Source organism: Hakea prostrata, chromosome 1 (assembly GCF_041222555.1).
Source record: "Hakea prostrata isolate BN-2017 chromosome 1, UWA_Hpros_2, whole genome shotgun sequence".
Lineage (NCBI taxonomy): Eukaryota > Viridiplantae > Streptophyta > Magnoliopsida > Proteales > Proteaceae > Hakea > Hakea prostrata.
The window spans coordinates 27380573-27400057 of NC_142600.1; the positions used below are offsets into that span (position 1 = coordinate 27380573).

Here is a 19485-nt window from a genome sequence, read left to right on the forward strand (position 1 = left end):
TGCATTTGTTTTTCCTTATCTTTTTCAATTTCTTTTTCTTTTTCTTTTTCTTTTGCTTTTCAACATCCTTTTCCAGTCAGAACCGTAACCGGTTTCTTTGTTCCGTTGCGACGGCAACGTTTCCTTCAATCCCTCCTTCCGGCGCATCAATTCCTTTAATCAGTTTCTTAAAGGATTTTCCATCTTGTCTTCTTTCTTTAATTCTTTGTAAATTTGTATCAACAACATCATGCATCGAAGGACCTTTATTCCTGAGATCGCCGATACCCATTTCATGAGGTCTCGGCCCAACCCTTTTTTATAGCACCGGAAGAGAGAAGAAGTTTAACAGGGCTTTGGTGGAAAGTAGCCTATGTTTCCCAAAAGTGACCGCTCGCGATTAAATCGCCATAGATCGTTCTTCAACGGCAGCACCATCGTCACCCGTGCGAGTACCATGCACCTCCTTGAGCATGAGTAGCCTCCACATACCTCACAAACACCGAAGCTCGTAAAAAACTTTCACATTACCCATCATCCCCATTGCTCCCGATTTGAGCAACAATCTTGACCGGGTTGTTAATGTTAACATGATCTTGACCCTTGTAGAGCCCTCCAGCAAGTTCATCGTTCCTACCTCCAACTGAAATTCAATGACCTTGCCCAAATCACTAGCCGCCTTCAAGATTAGCCCGTATTCATAACAATCAAACCAGATCCCTTGAGTTCACCCACACCGGAGTTGGTGGAAGGAGATCTCCCCGAGGCGGAATGGTCCAGCGAGTAGTAGAAGGCCATCCAGCCACCACGGAGCCGGACGGATCTCGCCGATCGTCTCGGATCAAAAAGAAACCGTATTCCGCCCTACCAATAATCGAGAAGTCGACCGCACCCAAAGGAACCCAAAGATCCACCAGAGTCCGGCACACTTCCAAAATAACCACAGAAGATCCGGCACACCTCCGAAAAGACAGATCAGCCCCCCTCCCCCAACGATCCGATCCCAACAATCCCTGCGTTCTCCTCTCTCGAACACCTCCAATCCACCTTGAACATTCCCCAAAGTAAGAATACCCCTTCCTTTATGTTGAAACCCAGTAGCCTTTGCATTCATATACCTTCCCGCCTGCGACATTGATCCTCGGTCCAGACCCCACCTCGAAAGCAACAAGCAAAACAACCGAGAGGAAAAACTCAAAAACTCAACCCAAAAAGGAAAAACAATGGAGAGGCCTATATCTGAACCGACAACAAGGATTAAGAACCCCTGGTGTGGTTAAGACAAATAGAGAATAACATATATTCTCCAGGTTAGAAAGATTTTTGCAATAAATGTAGAACATCTTGAGTAGACAGAGGATTTTGAAGAATCGGAAGAAATAAAGAGGGATTGTTGGATGTCACTGTAGATGAAAAGCTCAATAACTCCCCCTTCAGCTCTCAGTATATGCATCTTCCACCCATCTCAACGACTCTCAAAATGCAGTTTTACTGCTGCTTCATGGAGAGATTGTTGTACAACCAATGAATTTTGAGAACGGAGTTTCTGGTCTCTGCCTACTTGCAGAAATATGTTTTGATAATTTTCTATACTAGTTTGTCGCGTTGCAAATAAGGATTAGGGTTGGATGGTTGATGAGATTATGGGATTACATAATTGAAATGGTCCCTTTGTAATGTTTGCGATCATCTCCTCCATGGATCTCTGCATCATCCCTTTTTGCTATGGCAATATTTATGATTAGTGCATACAGTGTTCATCTCCTCAAATGTACATATTCAAAATTACCTTCCCCTCAGTACAATCGGATGGCAATGGAGGATATTACAATAGATGCAATCTCATAATCTTGTTCTGGTACTATAATTTGAAAACCATCTCCGAATGTTGCAACCATAATGTAGTTCTAGAGTACAGTACAGAAGAATATAATCTTTATTGATGACATGGTTTTTTGGGTAAGTTAATTGTCAGTGGACGAGATTGAGAAGGAAATGAAAGAACGACCATTGAAAGAAGTGGATCCATATAAACTGTAAACCAACTATGACGAAAAAGGATTTTCAAATTCAAACCTGTTGTTCTAGAATCTCCCCGCTCTGGTTCAGCCGTAGGAACCCTTGAACCAAAAACCTGCAACCAAGAGAATTAGTGAAAGGGCCACCTCAATGGACGGGAAGCCACCTCCAATGGGGAAGTCAGATTATGGGATACATGGATCTTTTTAGAGAGGGAAAATTCATGAGACTGTTCTCCTAGGTAGATGTAGGAACTAATACTAGTCGTCCCCCCTTCATTTACAAGCTTACTGTTATATAAGGAAAGTGAGACGTTGCGTAGGAGACGAATCCTCACTATTTGATCATCCATCTTCCTTAGAAAAAAGAATCTTATGGAGATAAAGCTTGCAGAAGAAGTTTTGTATTTGGGGGCGCAATACATGAGGGTGAGAGAAGGCTTTGCCAAGTGTCCCTTCTAGATGTGATGTGTCCCCTCTGCAAAATGACTAAAAGCAATACCCAGAGATCTGGGCGTATGTGCATATCCCCTGATAAATGCTGCTCATTTAATGAATAGGTACGATGCATGAAATGCTGAATTTAATGCCTTGACGCGTGTCACTCTCTAGGGAAGGGCCCTGTCGCACCACACCCTTGCCATGAAGTGAACGCTTACAAGTCTATTGAAGATTGGGATTTGGCTTGGCCATGTCAACTAGTGAGCGCATTCCCATAAGCCCTCTTTGGAATGCCTTTGGCTTGACCAGCAAGTTGAACCCTTTTCAATTACCTTTGGTTCAAATAGTCCGATGTTCTAGCTTGAGTGTATATGGAATTGTATGCCATAACATTAGCCCCCTAGTCTTCAAAGTTGTTTATCCATAAACCAAATTTGGGGAGTAACTTTCCCTGCTTCTTGCTAGTGATTGCTCTTTTAAAGGCAGTGAAAGCCACCTTATCATCCAAATCCTTAATTAGGATTGAGATGTTGTTGAAGAGAGTTATGAAATCTCGTATTGACTCGGATTGTCCTCAATGCCGAGAGGTTGTCCTCGGTCTTGTCCTTTTTTATTCCACTTTTAAAGCGGGCGACAAATGCATAACCCAACTTTGTGAAGTTGTGAATGGAGTGTCCCAGCAATCGATAATACCAAGTAGTTGTTGGGCTTGTTAAGGATGTTGGGAAACATCTGCATTTAATGGCATCTCCTCCTGGACATCATCATGATAGAAATAAAATGACTGCTATATGGCATTGGATCAGTTATCCCGTTATAAACAGTAAAGGAAGGGGTACGGAAACCTATAGGCAAAGGAACAACCTTGATCTCATGAACAAAAGGGTCATGATTGAGAACTAACTTAATCTCATCAGGGACCTTCTTATGTAGTTGATATAAATGATCGTTTATGTCTTTGATTTGCTGATAAAGAGTTTTGTCCCTTATAGATGGTGGTGCTTTGTGTCCTCCTTCTGCTGATATAAAGGCGCTTGACTCAATGGTATGTTCTTTGGGAGCCTTTCAAACCTTGGGAGTTGGATGACCTCTAGCCACGACTTTTGGACATGAGTGTCTATTGTTTTTGCTCCAAATATGTCAAAAACAGAGCAATGGACTCCTCCATGTTGGTGACTTCTTCGCTCATCTCCCTGGTTCCTTGATGAGGTGGTGGGGAGCAAGGCTGCTCCATTTCCCTGGGCCCCATCTTGCTAATCGACGGGGGAGGGTACCACCGTTTCAGGTAGAACTACAATTGGGCCTTTTGGAGGCATGAGTTGACTCCATTGCTTCACCATGGTCTAGAACGAGCTCATAATGTCCATCATTCTTCTCTCTAGAGCTTGTGCTTGAGCTGGCTCATACGTAGGGGTAGAGGTCATCCCCGTAAAGGAAGACTAACATTCAAAGCTGCCCCATGGTCAACGATTTGAACCTCACGTGCAGGTAAGTTGGAGGCCTCCTTCTACGTACCATCTTTATGGGAGTTTTCTCTTCCTCTTCCCACGTGGACATCCTTGAGACTTAGAACCATTGTTATCTGAGTTGTCTCTTGCCATATTTTAGTCAATAGTATAAAGCATAGGAAAAAACAAAGTTGTTCTTTCCCACAGATGGTGCCAAATGTTGTTCCAGAATCTCCCCGCTCCAGTTCAGTAGTAGGAATCCTTGAACCAAAACCTGCAACTAAGAGAATTAATGAAAATGGGCCGACCTCAGTGGATGGGAAGCCACCTCCGATGGGGAAGTCAGATTCTGGGTCACACAGATCCTCTTAGAGAGGGAAAATTCATGAGAATGTTCTCCTAGGTAGATGCATGAATCAATACTAGTCATCCTTGTGAAATCCCCCAAATTTCTAACCCTTTATCCCATTGGTTTCAAGATTGTGAACCCGGAGTGTAAGTAAGCGACAACTTTGGCCATACGAGTTGAGCCCGAGTGTTCGAAAATTGAACCTATGGAGGTGGATGACCATGATGAAGACCCGATCACTAATGGATTTCAAGAGGAGAGAGAAGGTTAGTCTAGAAGGCATAAAAAGGAGGTTTTGGCATGCCCGTAAACCGATGCTAGAGGACTCAAAATTTGAGGCAAACTATACCATTGATCAGGCCTTGAAAGGACTTTTTAACCCTCCAAAGCCTATCGTAATCAACTTTCTCATGAAGGAGATATATGGCCGGTTGGTCGGAGGCGGTTGATCGGTTGGGTTGACCGCCCTTGCCTAGTTTTGGGGCAAATTCAGAATTTCGAGTTTAAAACCCTATTTTATGTTTCTCTAACCCCACAAACGCATTGTTTATGCAAGAGGGAGGCTGAGAACATGGGAGAGAAGGAGAGCTCGTGAATTTGAAGCTTCTTCACTCCTTTGGTGGTGCCAAAGTGCAAGATACAAAGGAAATCGTGCAATAAGGTAAAGAGACTCGAAAACCCTCTTGCAACCTCTCTTTTGATGCATTTATGATGAGATTTTTGCATTGTTGTGGTGGTTATTTTTGTTGGGCAACATTAAATGCTTATTATTGCCCCCATTAATGTTTCCCAACCTTTGTGAGAGTTGGTTCGTGCAATCCCTTGCATTTGAAACTGATTCGAACCTCTTTGAGACACTCGCGAGCAAACACAAAGAGCCCAAATTGGGGGTTTTCGTTTGGGAACCAATTGGGATGTCTGAAAGGTAGTTTGAGGACCCTAATGCTCTCAAATTGAAGACCCCAAAGTCCCATTCCAAGTTGATTTTGACCGGAGCCCTAAACTAGGTGGTTGACCGGCCCTTTGTGGCTCAACCCCCCGCCCCTTTTTCTGGTGCATGTTTTACCCCCCTTTGACCCCATGATCCCCGATTGTTGCTCATTCAATTTCTCGAGTTTCTAGGATTATTTTGGGTCAATTGCTCTCTCTTTGATGGAATTCTTTGTGGCTTGGAGATTTATTTTAGCTTGAAAGGTGAGGAATATACTTAACCATATCTTGTATGATTGACGGTGTTATGTGAATCTTTATTATTCTTGATATCTTGTATTCTATCATAAATTGCATGCAACTTTGCGCAAATGGAAGGTAATGCTATTCTCTATTTGTTTCTAGTTTCAAATTTCATGAATTGTTATATACGAATGATGTGAATGTGAGGACTTGATTGTGGGACCTTGTCCTCTTGTACTTATATACCAACTAGGGTTGTGGGTTCGCCCATTACTCTGGTGATCATATATATATATATATATATAGACCTACGTACATGGATACTAGGTGTCTAGTGGTATTTGCTAGGTAACCCTATGAGTACTACTACCCTTTCGGTAGGGGTATTGAAGCGGCGGCTGGCTCTTGTGAGCATCAAGCAGACCTGCTACCATCATGAGATAGTAGTGTTGCATATATATAGAGTTTGGGCTTGTGTCATAGCGCGATGTGCAATTTTAGCAGGGAAGCCACGAGAGCGTCCGCTTATATATATATGGATGACCATAGGGTTGAGAAATGGAATCCAACATATGCCTCATGTTGAGGGTCCCATTTCTAGGTGGATAAGGATATCGGACCAACGGATGCCTCCTATTGAGGAATGATATCCGGTCCATATGTAGTACAAGATCGTATGACCATGTATTGGGCCTAGAGTTATCCTTGACACATGCCAATTCTCATGCCAAAGGTGATATGAGAGAGTGGTGACATAATCTCCAGCCATGGATTGATGTGACTTGACCCAACAACTGCGGAGAACCCAATAGACGTCTCTTGTTGAGGGAGAGTGACTCAGACCGCCCAGAGGATGCTGGTGTATAGCTTAATGTGTGTCTACCATAGAGACCTCATGATTAGAGTGAGAAGCATGAATGCATATTTATTTATTATTCATCTTATGTTATATTTATATATATTCGTTGTGGAGAATTGTGAATGGATGCTTGATATGCAGTTAAGTTGACGTCATTGAGTTTTGTTGAACTCATTTATTTTATGGGTATGTTCTTTTTCGATCTTGCTACATGTTATGAGGACTCCATTCAAATGGAGGATCCGTTGTCGGCAAAACATTTTGAGGGAGCGACTTGCAAGGAGGTGGACTCGCATGGAGCTTTGTCCCCATGCCTAGATTGCTCCTATGGAGCTAGGTACTAGTGGAAATCCGAGAATATCTCTAGAGTCGATAATATCCCTCGTAGCTTTGTGTTATATCTTCATTCTTAGACCGGTAGAGAGGGGCAATGTCGCCTTCCATCAAAGTAACTAGAATTTCTCCTGCAAACGATTCTTTCTTTTAAACTCTAATGATTAGTCTTGATTAACTTAGATTATGTTTTTAACTCTAATTCATGGATAATTGTAATAACTTTCGATTGCTTAATTTCTACTCTTTACTTAATTATTCTTGTCCTTTAATTATGCTAGGTTGTATGAATGTATGGATTTGTCGTTGAACCTTGGTCTTATAGTGTATCATCCCCACAGGTATTTGGATATGATTGGATTTGGTTGGGTGGGGCGTGATAGTCCCCCCCCCTCTTTTACAAGCTTACCGTTATATAAAAAAGTGAAACGTTGCGTAGGAGATGAATCCTCACCATTCGATCATCCATCTTCCTTAGAAAAAAGAATCTTACGAAGACAAAGCTTGCAGAATAAGCTTAGCGTTTGGGGGCAAAATCCACGAGGGTGATAGAAGGCTCTGCCAAGTGTCCATTCCATATGTGATGTGTCCCCTCCGCAAAATGATTGAAACCCATACCTAGAGATATCGGCGTATGTGCATATTTTGATAAATGCTACTCATTTAAGGAATAGGTACGGTGCATTAAATCATTTCTAAGGAAGGTCCCTGTCCCACCACGCCCTTGCCATGAAGTGAACTCTGACAAGTCTATTGAAGGTTGGGATTTGGCCTGGCCCCATCAACTTGTGAGCGAATTCCGGAAAGCCCTCTTCGGAATGCCTTTGGCTCGACCAACAAGTTGAACCGTTTTCGATTACCTTCAGTTCAAGTGATTCGATGTTCCAGCTTGAGTGTATATGGAATTTTATGCCATAACAAAACCTTATAGATCTTTGTATATTGATGTTGTATGGCAGAGGGAGAGACTTGAATCAAAATCAACATGGATTAAAATGATCTCAACTACTGGGACTTAAATTTTCAAGGGAGGGTAGCGCGAGTGTTCCATCAAGCAAACAGGCCATACAAACTTATAGTTGACATGCCACCTGAAATTGGTTTCTCCCAAATCAGTGTTGATTAAGCCTTAGCCATGTATGATAATGATATAAGAAGATACATATTAGGACATTGTTCTCAGCTGTTACATATGGAAGCCAGAACTGGGTTGGGAATCTTATATGGTAAATGATATAAACAATAGATATGGAAAAACCTCAAGGATAAAGCTGAACTGGGTTGTCTCTTGTGGTACCATTCAGTTTAGCTTCTGTTCCTCTAAAGTGTGGTCAGAATGAGAATTGTGTTACTTTGGTCCTTATACTTCAGTAGCCTGTTATGAAGGTGGTCCGGTTCTTTTCAGAATAGAGGGTAACGGTCTGGTCCGATTCTCATCCAAAATTTAGAAAGACAAACCGGGTGCCAGTTGTAGTCTTGTAGAGTGAATTAAAAAATAACATACTTTGTTGACAGTGGGATTTGAACCCACGCCCTTTCGGACCAGAACCTTAATCTGGCGCCTTAGACCAACTCGGCCATGTCAACATTTTGATGTGAACTCTCAGTTTTTTTTCTACCTCTCTCTTGATTCTGTTGGCAAGATTGTTTAATTCTGTTGGCATACACAATGATACAAGTAATGGGATCTGGGTTCAAGTTCAGTAAAACTGCTACGGACCAGAAGGATTCAACACACGACTACTCTTGGTTAGTTTAGTTTCCTTTCTTGTACTCTTGTACATTTCTTATTAAATTCTCAAGTAGAATTTTGTTTGATGAAACTGTTTCGATTAGAATTGGTTCATTGGAATTTAATGGCTAGGGCTTTCCCTTTATTGAATTCCGTCCGTTTTTACATTCTTTGAGTCTCACAAATTGGTTTTAAGTTCTCGAGTTTCTACGATCAATCAACTTTGAGGATGGGATTTCTGGTTGAGACTGTATGGTGTATATGTCTGGATGCAAAGATCCGTTTCTACAAATTTTCTGCCCTACCGTTTGTTGCATTTCAATTAAGATTAAATCTGGGTGGTTGATGTGTTTGTAGGACTACAGAATTAAAATAGCTTGCTCTCATTCTTCTTCTCAGGAGGATTTTGGTTTCTGTCATTGTGAGCAATATGTGTAACTGCAAAAGAAAAAAAAGAATAACCTGAGAATAAAGTGCATGTATCGAGATAGTTTTGATAAATTACACATAGCAGCTGGAATAGGGAAAGAAAATTAATGTTAAGTAAACAAATTAGACAAAACTTACTACTAAACTGAAGTTATTAGTAGAAGTGTAACATTACAAAACTCAAAATCCATATATTTAATTTGCTTCTAAATGGTAAATTATAACTTTCAATCCTAACTCAAAAGCCATATAGATTACTAAAGATACTTTAGACTGAAAACACTAACATAGGAAGAAACAACAGAACCAATCCATAAACTTCCATTATACTCTTGTGCTTCACTAATGGCCTCCAATCTTGTATCATTGTTACCGATAAACACCTCCGTAATCGTCCCATTTTCATTCAACTTCATGGCTTGGGAATTTGTTATGGAGACCAATTGTGGGGGTGGCATGATACGTGGTCCTCCTTCAAAAGGGTTTACTGCTACCCAAAATTCTCCTCTTGCATTCCTTTTGATGTTGTCTGGTTGTCCTGGGAGTTGGACGAAGACATCATAGGTTGCAACTTTGGGACCTTTAAGCCAGTATCTTAGGACTCTACCCGTATTTGTCTCAGTGACAAGGACAAATGTGCCATCATGACTTATAGCGACTCCATTTGGGAATCCAAGGTCTCTAAGCAACACTGTCACCATTCTTGTGCTTGGATCATATTGTATTAGCCTCCCTGTCTGGTCACCAGTAATGATTATAGCTTCATATTCACTAGAAAATGCACATGATGAACACAAATATTACGATATATTCATTACAAAACATTAAAGGACTCAACAATTAGGAATAAATCATTAAAAGGGGAGAGAGTATTCCCTATATAAAGAAAAGGATCATATCAAGAAAAGACTCCCAGTCAAGCTCTAAGTTTTCCTTCTTCCCAAATGGGGAGTTTGCAGTTGTAGACCATTTATAAGTGATAACACATCGGTACCTACTAGCCCACTGTCTGTGGAGTATCAAGAAGATAGTATTTATGGTGTGAATTAATGAGAGAAAATTATAGTTCATAATGATGAGAGATAAAACACATTATTGGTGCCAAATTCCAATTGGAGTCTCCCTGTGGTAAAAGAATCTGGAGATTGTGTTTCCTTGCAAGATTGAATGATGGCTATATTAATCTAGGTAGAGAATACAAAACAACATCTTGTGTTTTGTTGCATTCTTCTGTAATGATCAACTTAATGGAATATACATTGTATCAGTTGCCTAAAATTCTTAAGGACTTGCCATGTTTCTGAAAACTTCAAATAGCTTCTCAAGAGGGGTTAACTTTTAGAGATCTCCAGCACTAGGATGGATCTGATGGAGAGAAAGCAACCTGTGATTCTTTGATGAAAAGATAAACTTTAATTCAACTTTAAAACAGAGGTGTTTTTTTTCTTTTCCAGGGGTAGGGGGAGGGGGGAAGTAGAACTTAAAGAGGGAGATGTTGGTCAGGTTAAGAGAGTCAGGGCTTCATCTAATTCCTTGGAGAAAGATGTATTGGCATTCAGGAACCATGGGGCATTCACTCCTTGAAAAGATAGGTTCATACTCCTACATTTGGGGTTAAAGTTCATTCACCCACCGTTGAACAATTTGATAATCAAGACTGACTGAGTGCACCCCAAGCTTCACTAATTAACGAGAGCTAACTCTCATGAACTAACAAATGGTGCAAAAATGGATTCCTAGATTTACAGACAATCTTGTCCAAGTTGATCCTCTGCTTATAGTAGAAAACCAGGGAACAAAACATCATGTTTATTGAATATATGAATGGGACATTCAAAGGGGTCTGTGTTATTGTTCTGATTATATAAAACCACTGTTGCTAGACCTTGTTCTAAGGTTTGGTTTAAGATTGATCTGCTTCTATATAGCTTGTAGGGGTTACAAGTTCCGCTATCCTCTTCCCATCCTTTCTTTTTCCTTGTAAATTCTATCTTAGGAGAAAAAGAAGGATAGGTTGGAAGAAAATTTGCCCTCAAAATCCAGTACTAAAACCTAAATTAGAATTTGAAATAAAGCCTATTCCTAAACCTGTATGGCTTGCAGAACATTAACAGTTATAAAATTTTCAATTTCAAGCTGCTTCCAATTGAAGTTCTGAAGAAACTCATACTGAAAAAAAATTAAGTTCACTACTCAAGAATCCTTGTTTGAAATCCAGACGTAGTTCAAGTATAATTTAAGCTAAAACAAGAGAAAGTTAAGATGTGGAGAGTATAACAGTTATAGCCGCAACAAAATCAACAACATTAACAAAAGTGTGAAATAAACAGCTACTGCAGAAGCAACGTCATCATCAGCAACAGTTACAATAGTGTGAAAGAAGCAGGAAGAAAACTTTGTTACCTTCTATGAAATCTAGTGCTACTATCTGTGAAATAAATAATCCCACTGTTCTGATCGATATCCAAACCATTAGTGAATAGAAAGGGAATTCCATTAATACCACGAGCAAGTTGAGTGGCAACTCCACCATTAGGTCCTACGGCCAAAAGACCATATGTGGAATCTGCTATATAGAGCTGACATGTCTTTTTGTCAAATTCCAAACCCAATGGTCTTCCACAATAGGGTTCTAATAATGGGTTATTTGAACCATCACATAATCTCAACCTGAATTAGATAAGAGAAGAGAAATTGCAATTTCAGTGCAAGAGCTAGAACAGTTTTTATTTTTATTTTTTATAAATACGACAGCCCCCTCCTCTGGATGGTGGGAAGGTTTCTTGATCACTTCGCCAAATACAAATAATTCAGATGGTTTTTTACCTGTATCTTGAAGGAATAGAAAATTGCGCCCAACCGTATTGCTCACCTTCCCATCTCAAAACACTACCATCAGAGACTCCAACATAAGGTCCATGTCCTTCACAATCGAAGGCAATGCTTTCAGGACCTGAAACTCTATCTAGGGGAATAAAAAATGCAGCTGAAGAACAAACTCCAGTGAACGTTGCTGTGAAGAAAAGACAAAAACAAACAAAATTGTGATAATCACTAGCATCATTTTTCATTTGATGAACTCTAAAAGCAACTCAAAGTTTTTGTGAGGACAGAACCTACATGAAGAGCTGTATATATGAGCATTATATGCCTGAAAGTCATTCTCACAATTACACTTTCCTTTCAAGTTGAATGCTGGCTGTAGTATGCTTATGATGAAACAGTAGAAATGGATGAAGAAAAGGAAATGAGAGATCATCTTTTTCTAGTCTAATGCTAGCTGCTCTAAGCTTGAAGAGAAATAAATACATCAAGAATGCAAAATGGCAGTCCAAAATAATTGAAACTCTTGTACAGCAAACATCCCTTTATTGGTATGGGAGTCTTTCCACTTTATCACTCCGAATCTCCAGTGTCTTGTGGAGTCTCAATTGTAGTAAAATACCAAAACAGATATACCCCCTTATACTTTTTTCTATTTTTCTGGATTTTTCTGCTAATGAGTAATGACTAGTGAGTAGTTTCATTGGTCTGCCACAACCACATGGATAAGGGTGATCATCCTGGGTTTGAATGAGAACCATTCAATCTTCATATGTACCCCATATTGATATCATACCAAACTGAATCAATGTTATACAATATAGGCATGCAATTTGTTGTCAATATAAATACTAAAGTGGTGTCGATATATAAATCTCGATGCCTTCGGATCTGGACCTGTTTAACGCTAATAACGGTTTAATAAGGCCATAATCCGGCTGTCGACCTGTTTAACACCGGTCGGGCATTAACAGATTTGCACCACTTTATTTATCAGCCACTGAAAACTAAGACCCAACTTGTTTTAGACATTAGACTCAGTAGTAGGCTCATTAATCACACATAATATCTCAAAGAAAATAAGAAAGAAGAAAGAAGAAATATCTCTCACAATAGCAAAGAAAAAAAGAAAAAAAACAACAACAACCTACCTTTGCTTTCAATTTCATTTCAGCCCAACCGGATTCCAAGACTAATAATGTCTATTAGCTTTTACTTTTAGATTATAAACAGTAGGAATTATGGAATTACGTACTTGTACTAATTGGGAATAACAAAGCAAGAAATGAACTACGTACTTGTACTAATTGGAATTGTGTTGCTATCTTATAGAAGAGGGATAGCTATTCTGATTTGGTGTACTCTAAACAAAATTGGATTTAAGAAAATGGATTTTGAATGTACAATTTTTGGGTTCAGTTTTAGTAGTCTACCTATTCCCTCTTTTTTTTGGGGTAAAGTTGAAGAAAGATGTTAAAGTTTCTCTCCTATTATATTGAGTTCAATGATGAAGGGTCAAAAGTATCACAGTATTTATTTATTTATTTTATTTCTTCCAAGCCCACGATAACCAAGGGGTTGTGGGGTTTTCTACCAATTAAGACCATTGTTTCCCTTTTTTTAGGGTATAAACAGATAACCGAAATTTAATTTTGAATTCGCATCCACATCTGTTTAGCGATATTCGAAATGTCCGATTATTAATAGGATGCAAATATAATATACCATTTTCCTAATGATTATTATCCATTCAATAAAATTATCCAATTAAGTTATTTATTTGGATTGTTTTTTTATTGTTACAAATCTTCACCTCAGATATGTAACTATTTTTTTAGATTTTCTATTAAAATAACTACCAAAGCTACTAATTCTTAAACTTCAAACTTAGCCTTACAAATAAAATGGTATAGATGTCAACAGGTAGTTGAAAACTTATGTCCAATATATGTTCATGCCTGTTTAGAATAATCTACTTCAGAAAATAACTATCTGACTATCATCCGAATCCGACTGAATTCGTTTGAAACCCGATAGGATATTATCCGGATTCGTCTGAATATGATAGATTATGGATATGGTATCCGAATTCGTTTGAAACCCAATAGGATATTATCCGGATTCGTCTGAATATGATAGATTATGGATATGGTATTACTACTATTCGATCCGTTTACACCCCTACTCATAACTACTCTAAAATAACGCTTACTTAGTCAACATTTTGATCCAATTATAACTTTATAAAGATTAAAAAGAAAGTTTACTTACTAATGTCATCCCTAAAAATATAGAGTAATTGGACTATTATGATATTTGAACATAAAAATAAGGATGATATGTGATATTTCTTCAAACCGGTGCCACATTTTATTTTATTGGGATGATTACTATTGCCCCCTTCCTTATAACGGTGTTAAGTAGCCGTTAAGTTTGAATATGTAATGTCTAATTTGCCCTTTATTAAAATTAAGAATCAAAAGACAATGCTACCCATTTATAAAAACAAGATTAAATGTCAATTTTACCCTAAACTTCATCTATTTTGAATTAATGAAATGGACAAAATCCAAATCCAATTTGGTTTTTCACCTTCATTAAACTTCATTTATTTTGAATTCATTTATTTTGAATTAAAGAAATGGGCAAAATCCAAATCCGATTTGGTTTCCCACCTTCACTAAACTTCATATATTTTCAAAATATTTTAGGTGATATTCAATTTCCAATTTGAGTTGAATTCAATTTTCTTTCCTCTTCAGTTTCTATTTGAGTTTTATTCAATCATTCTTTCGTTATTTCTTTCCTCTTCAGTTTCTATTTGAGTTTTATTCAATCATTCTTTCTGTTATTTGGTAGTTTTTTCTTAGAATAAAACGGATTATAGTTACTTTTTTTCTCCATAATTAATTAAAGGTACTACTGTAACTTAATAAAAGGATAAATAAATAAAGAGATAAGTATAAGGGTATTTTGGGGTTTTTGAGAAAATATAAAGGTGCCACATCATCAGTAAACTATTGGAACTAAACGGTAGGGGGGCAAGGGGGCAATAGTAATTGTAGACAAAGTTAAAGGTTGGATTAATAATTTTGAAAAGTACAGGAGATACAAAAAATCAAAATATAGGGGGCCAATAGTAATTATCCCTATTTTATTTTATTTTCAGATAATAAATTTTTTTGTAAGAATCCTGATGAAGAGTTTTTTCTTTTTTGGTAAGAGAAAATTTTCATTAAATGGCAAACTGCCTAGACATCTTGATTACAAAGACCAAGGAGCCAAAGAGAGGAAATAGGCCAAACCATCCTAGCTAAGGAATGAGCAACTGAATTAGCTTCCCTAGAAATTTACTCAACCACAAAATCCACATGAGGCCCACTTCAAGAAGCGAGGGATCTCTAATAAAATCCACATGAGGGGGCCCACTTCAAGAAGCAACAATTACCTCGTTAAAACCACCTTCCATCACAGCTACCAAACCTTCTCCCATGGTTTAGCTTTGCCCACCAAAACTGATTGAGACTGACATGGTACAGATAAAAAAAGGGTACGAGAGCCAAAAGAGGGCACCAAGAATCCTGATGAAGATTATACCAAAAAACAAAAAAAACAAAAATTCTGATGAAGGTTGAGTTGAAACATTGCATTATGCCTTATGCTATTTATAAGAAGTGGAAGAACATGAAATTTTGGCTGAAGAAAAGTGGTGGTAAGATAATTTGATGAGTTTTACATAAAAGGTAAAACAGGATGTACGGCAAAAATTGAGAAACTTGACTTGTTGATTTGGTTTTCACTTTTTGGAAGCAAACGCGGCAGCGGGAGGGAGGCGGAGCAAACTAGATTTTGCTTGGCAGAAAGAAGGTCGCTCTTCCTGACGGACTCCTGGGAAGAAGTTGGTATCGCAATCCGAAGCGAAGCCTGTTAATGGCGAGCGCCGGTGGTGGTGGGAGCCAACCTCCTCCGTCGCCTCCATATCGACCGTATCGACTCTCTAGAACCCTAACTGGACACTCCAGAGCCGTGTCTTGCGTGAGGTTCTCCAACGACGGCATTCTCTTCGCCTCTGCCTCTCTTGACAAAACCCTAATCGTCTGGTCCTCTAAGAACCTCACCCTTCTTTCTCGACTCACCGGCCACTCCGAAGGTGTGTCGGACCTCGCTTGGTCATCGGATTCCCACTATATCTGCTCTGCCTCCGACGATCGCACCCTTCGCATCTGGGATGCCCATTCCGCCGAGTGCGTCAAAACCCTTCGTGGTCACTCCGGCTTCGTCTTCTGCGTCAATTTCAACAATCAATCCAACCTTATTGTCTCTGGTTCTTTCGATGAAACCGTCCGCGTTTGGGATGTTAAGACCGGTCGCTGCGTCCAAGTTATTTCTGCTCATTCCGACCCCGTCACTTCCGTTCACTTCGGCAGAGACGGTTCCATCATAGTTTCTGCCAGCCATGACGGTTCTTGCAAGATTTGGGATGTTGACACTGGTTCTTGCTTGAAGACTCTCATCGATGAGAAAGTCCCTGCCGTTTCCTTCGCCAAGTTTTCTCCCAATGGCAAATTTATTCTCGTCGCCACACTCGATGATACTCTCGTAAGCTGCTTTTCTATATTTGGTTATCTATCTCCAGCTTTAGTTTTTTCACAAAAAATATTATTGTTGTTCTTGCCACTGCTTTAATTTAATTTTCAACATCTGGGTCTGACGATTTCATGGTGCCTGCCCTGCCCTGCAGAAACTTTGGAATTACTCTACGGGGAAGTTCTTGAAGATTTACACTGGTCATGTCAACAAAGTGTACTGCATTACGTCTACGTTTTCCGTTACGAATGGCAAGTACATAGTAAGCGGATCGGAGGACAATTGTGTCTACTTGTGGGATCTGCAAGGGAAGAATATGGTTCAGAAACTAGAAGGCCACACTGATACCGTCATCTCCGTCTCATGCCATCCTACTGACAACATTATTGCTTCTGCTGCCCTAGACAATGATAGAACTATTAGGATCTGGGTCCAAGATAAATGAAACAACCTATTAAAGGTCAGATGGATTAAACACGCAAATCCTATTTTCTGGGATTTAATTTTTTTTTCTTTCTTTCCTTGTACTTATGTACATTTCTGAATAAATATATCATCAAATCTTCAATTTAGCTATTTCTTTATGAGAACATTTCAGTGAAGAATTGATTCACTTGGATTGGGCTTTCTGTAAATTGGATCCATTGGTTATAGCTTCTCAATCAGTTGCAACTACTATTGCCTATAATTTCCTTTCATCATCTCTTCATCTTAGTATTTTACTTCTCATAATTTATATAGCCTATCTTTTTGACTTCTGGAGGGCTCTCTGCCTTCTCTGTTATTTCCCTCTGCGCAACTCCATGTCAATCTAATAAGCAATAATCTCTAACAATGTTGCTTCAACCCAAGTGAATCAATGTTGCTAGTCTTTGGTGGTTGAGCTGTTTGCAAATGGGGGCAATGCTCCTTTGGCTTCCTCTGATGACAGTGGTCAGTTGTCATGTTATCTGAGCCTCTGTAACCTCAGAATTGTTCTTGTCATAGAGGTTCTGTTTTCATCCTTTTTCAAACAACCATTCTCTGGCATTTCCTAATGCTATTTCAGCTCTATAAGCCCAGCTATGTCCTTTCTATTCCATAGATCATTGAAGAGGAAGGCAATTTGGAGCCATTGTTCATGATAAATTTCCCAGCTCTCCATAACTACACCCTTGCCAAAATTCAAACTAGAGTCCTGGCAGATTGGCCTCAATTTTGCCCTGCCTCCATGTCTACTTTGCTGTACTCTTTTGACATAAGAATCATCTATAGAGTTTTGAAAGGTGTTTCTCCTTTTCGCTTCATTTCTCTGGATCAACTTACATTCTTACACTTTTATTAGTGTTCCTGGATAATGATATCTAGATACTTAACAGGCTACCGTATCTAGGAATTCATCAATGTCCAAGCAATTTATGTTGCAAATTTATTTTTCACTTACTGAGTTGGGGAGCATATGTATGTTGAACACAGGGCCATTCTTCTAACCCTATTAGCTATCTGGCTTAGCTGGGTCATTACCTTCTCATGTGCGATCAGTTCCTTCTTTTTGCCTTCTAAAGTCTAGAAGTAGGTTCCAGCTTTTTGAATCTGTTGGTAGATAGTTGTGCACTGTCGCATACTTTATGGACCTTGCTTCAGTCCTGCGCATGCAGGACTGTCAAGCGAAACATTCCTGGCTGCTGGATTGAAATCAATCCGGAATTTCGCATGACAGTATATGCAGGACTGAAGCAATTTCCATACTTTATGCTTACGATGCATGAGTGTCTAGGTTGTTCCCTAAGTTCGATCCCTGTTTGATATGAGTGTCTACAGATACCCCTGGATACTATCTCTAAGCTTCTCCTTGTGTTCTGTACCTACACATACCATAATTGTCAAGGGCCTGATGTCCAGGCACCTGTTGCTGCCACCTAGTCGACCCCTTGTCACATTATTGGAGTCTCCTCAGTTTTTAACCCCTTGGGCAGCCTTGACTTGCCTAGAGTCAGTAGACACCCTGACAACTATGATACATGCAGGTTCTGTGCAAATTCCCTTTCACGCATATCTTAATATTATGAATTAAACTATGAGTCCTTACTGTTTTAATTGCTAACTTCTGCTGGGTGACAAATTCATTCTCTTCACCATACTAAGCGATATTCTTGTAACCTTTTTTTTTTTTTTTTTGGTTATCTTTGGCTTTAGTTCACTTGATCATTTGTTTCAGCATCTGGGTCTGGCAAACTGGTACCTTTTGTTTCCTTTTCTTCTTTTGCAGAAATTTAGAAATGCCAAACGAGCAAATTTCTGAAAATATACACTGCTGCATTACCTCTACATTTTCCGTCACATATGGGAACCACATAATGGATGGAGGAACTTGTTGGATTCAAGTGAAGTTTGAAAACTAGGATATACTTCATGCCGTTGGGTTGGCCTAGAAAATGAAAGAACTACTGGAGTAAGGCTTCAAGATTAATGAAACCAGAAACATGAGCATAATCCGATAAATTTTGCAAGAAGTGCCCTTAATTGTTCAAAATCTGCAATAATGTTTAGTAGAGGGACTCCCTCTCATTTCAGGAACTCAAGCACTTCCTTTCTTCACATTCAAGAATCCCCCTCCCTTGGAACTTACTTAGGAATTCCCTCTTTAATAGGCAGGTCAAAATCTGACACTTTCTCCAACATTCAAGATAGACTTGCTCACAAATTGACCGGTTGGAGAGAACATCATCTTTCTGCTGTGGAGAAAGAAATTCTCATCAAGGCTGTGGCAAATGCCATACCTCAATATGTGATGTCTAGTTTCTTACTCCCAAAACATTTATGTGAAAAACTGAAACAACAGGTTAGGAAATTTTGGTGGAAATCATTTGATGGTGAGGGGGCTGCGTTGGGTTACTTGGGATAAATTGTGTCAACCTAAGAAGGTTGGAGGAATGGGGTTTCGGGATTTTCATTGTTTCAATAGAGCACTTCTTGCAAAACAGAGTTGGTGTCTTCTTCTTAACCCAAACTCATTATGGGCAAGGGAAGGGTGGTCAAGGACAAATATTTCAAGAATTGTCTATTCTTGAAGCCCATCATAGAAGTGGTGAATCTTCGGGGTGGCATAGTGTTCTATGTGGAAGAGACCTCCTACAAAAGGGGTTTTTGAGAAGAGTGGGAAATTGATTAAATACCCAGATTTACAATGACCCTTGGCTCCCTTCTATGCCTACTAAACATGTAATGTCTCCTCCTTTGGTTCAGGGACTTGAATATGTTCATGACTTAATTAATTGGGAGAATCTCTGCTGGAAAGAGAGGCTAATAACCACTCTTGTCTCTCCTTAGGAAAA

General features: G+C 39.3%; 2 protein-coding genes and 1 non-coding gene across 3 annotated transcripts; 1 reads left to right on the top strand and 2 right to left on the bottom strand.

The window, feature by feature from the left end:
• Positions 1-8106: 8106 nt before the first annotated feature.
• Positions 8107-8187, bottom strand: TRNAL-AAG (transfer RNA leucine (anticodon AAG)). The gene has a single exon. It is a non-coding gene; the product is annotated as a tRNA-Leu (tRNA).
• A 720-nt stretch (positions 8188-8907) lies between these two features.
• Positions 8908-12403, bottom strand: LOC149028560 (protein STRICTOSIDINE SYNTHASE-LIKE 10-like). The gene is made up of 4 exons (XM_089137663.1): positions 11882-12403; positions 11588-11774; positions 11165-11431; positions 8908-9532 (listed from the first exon to the last, which is right to left on the bottom strand). Exons 1-4 carry the CDS (start codon positions 12018-12020, stop codon positions 9019-9021), a joined length of 1107 nt encoding a protein of 368 aa, XP_088993789.1. The 5' UTR covers positions 12021-12403; the 3' UTR covers positions 8908-9018.
• Positions 12404-15225: 2822 nt separating this feature from the next.
• Positions 15226-18300, top strand: WDR5B (Transducin/WD40 repeat-like superfamily protein). Its single transcript, XM_089137675.1, has 2 exons — positions 15226-16183; positions 16326-18300. The coding sequence occupies exons 1-2, from the start codon at positions 15515-15517 to the stop codon at positions 16614-16616; spliced, it is 960 nt and encodes a 319-aa protein (XP_088993801.1). The 5' UTR covers positions 15226-15514; the 3' UTR covers positions 16617-18300.
• Positions 18301-19485: the final 1185 nt, after the last annotated feature.

Excerpts from the sequence above, each read along its gene's own strand:
- LOC149028560 (XM_089137663.1), bottom strand. The coding sequence starts at position 12,020 with ATGATCTCTCATTTCCTTTTCTTCATCCATTTCTACTGTTTCATCATA. Across the intron at positions 11,432-11,587 it reads TCTATTCCTTCAAGATACAG|GTTGAGATTATGTGATGGTT; the intron begins GTAAAAAACCAT and ends TATCTAATTCAG. Across the intron at positions 9,533-11,164 it reads AGCACTAGATTTCATAGAAG|TGAATATGAAGCTATAATCA; the intron begins GTAACAAAGTTT and ends TGCATTTTCTAG.
- WDR5B (XM_089137675.1), top strand. The coding sequence starts at position 15,515 with ATGGCGAGCGCCGGTGGTGGTGGGAGCCAACCTCCTCCGTCGCCTCCA. Across the intron at positions 16,184-16,325 it reads CCACACTCGATGATACTCTC|AAACTTTGGAATTACTCTAC; the intron begins GTAAGCTGCTTT and ends CCTGCCCTGCAG.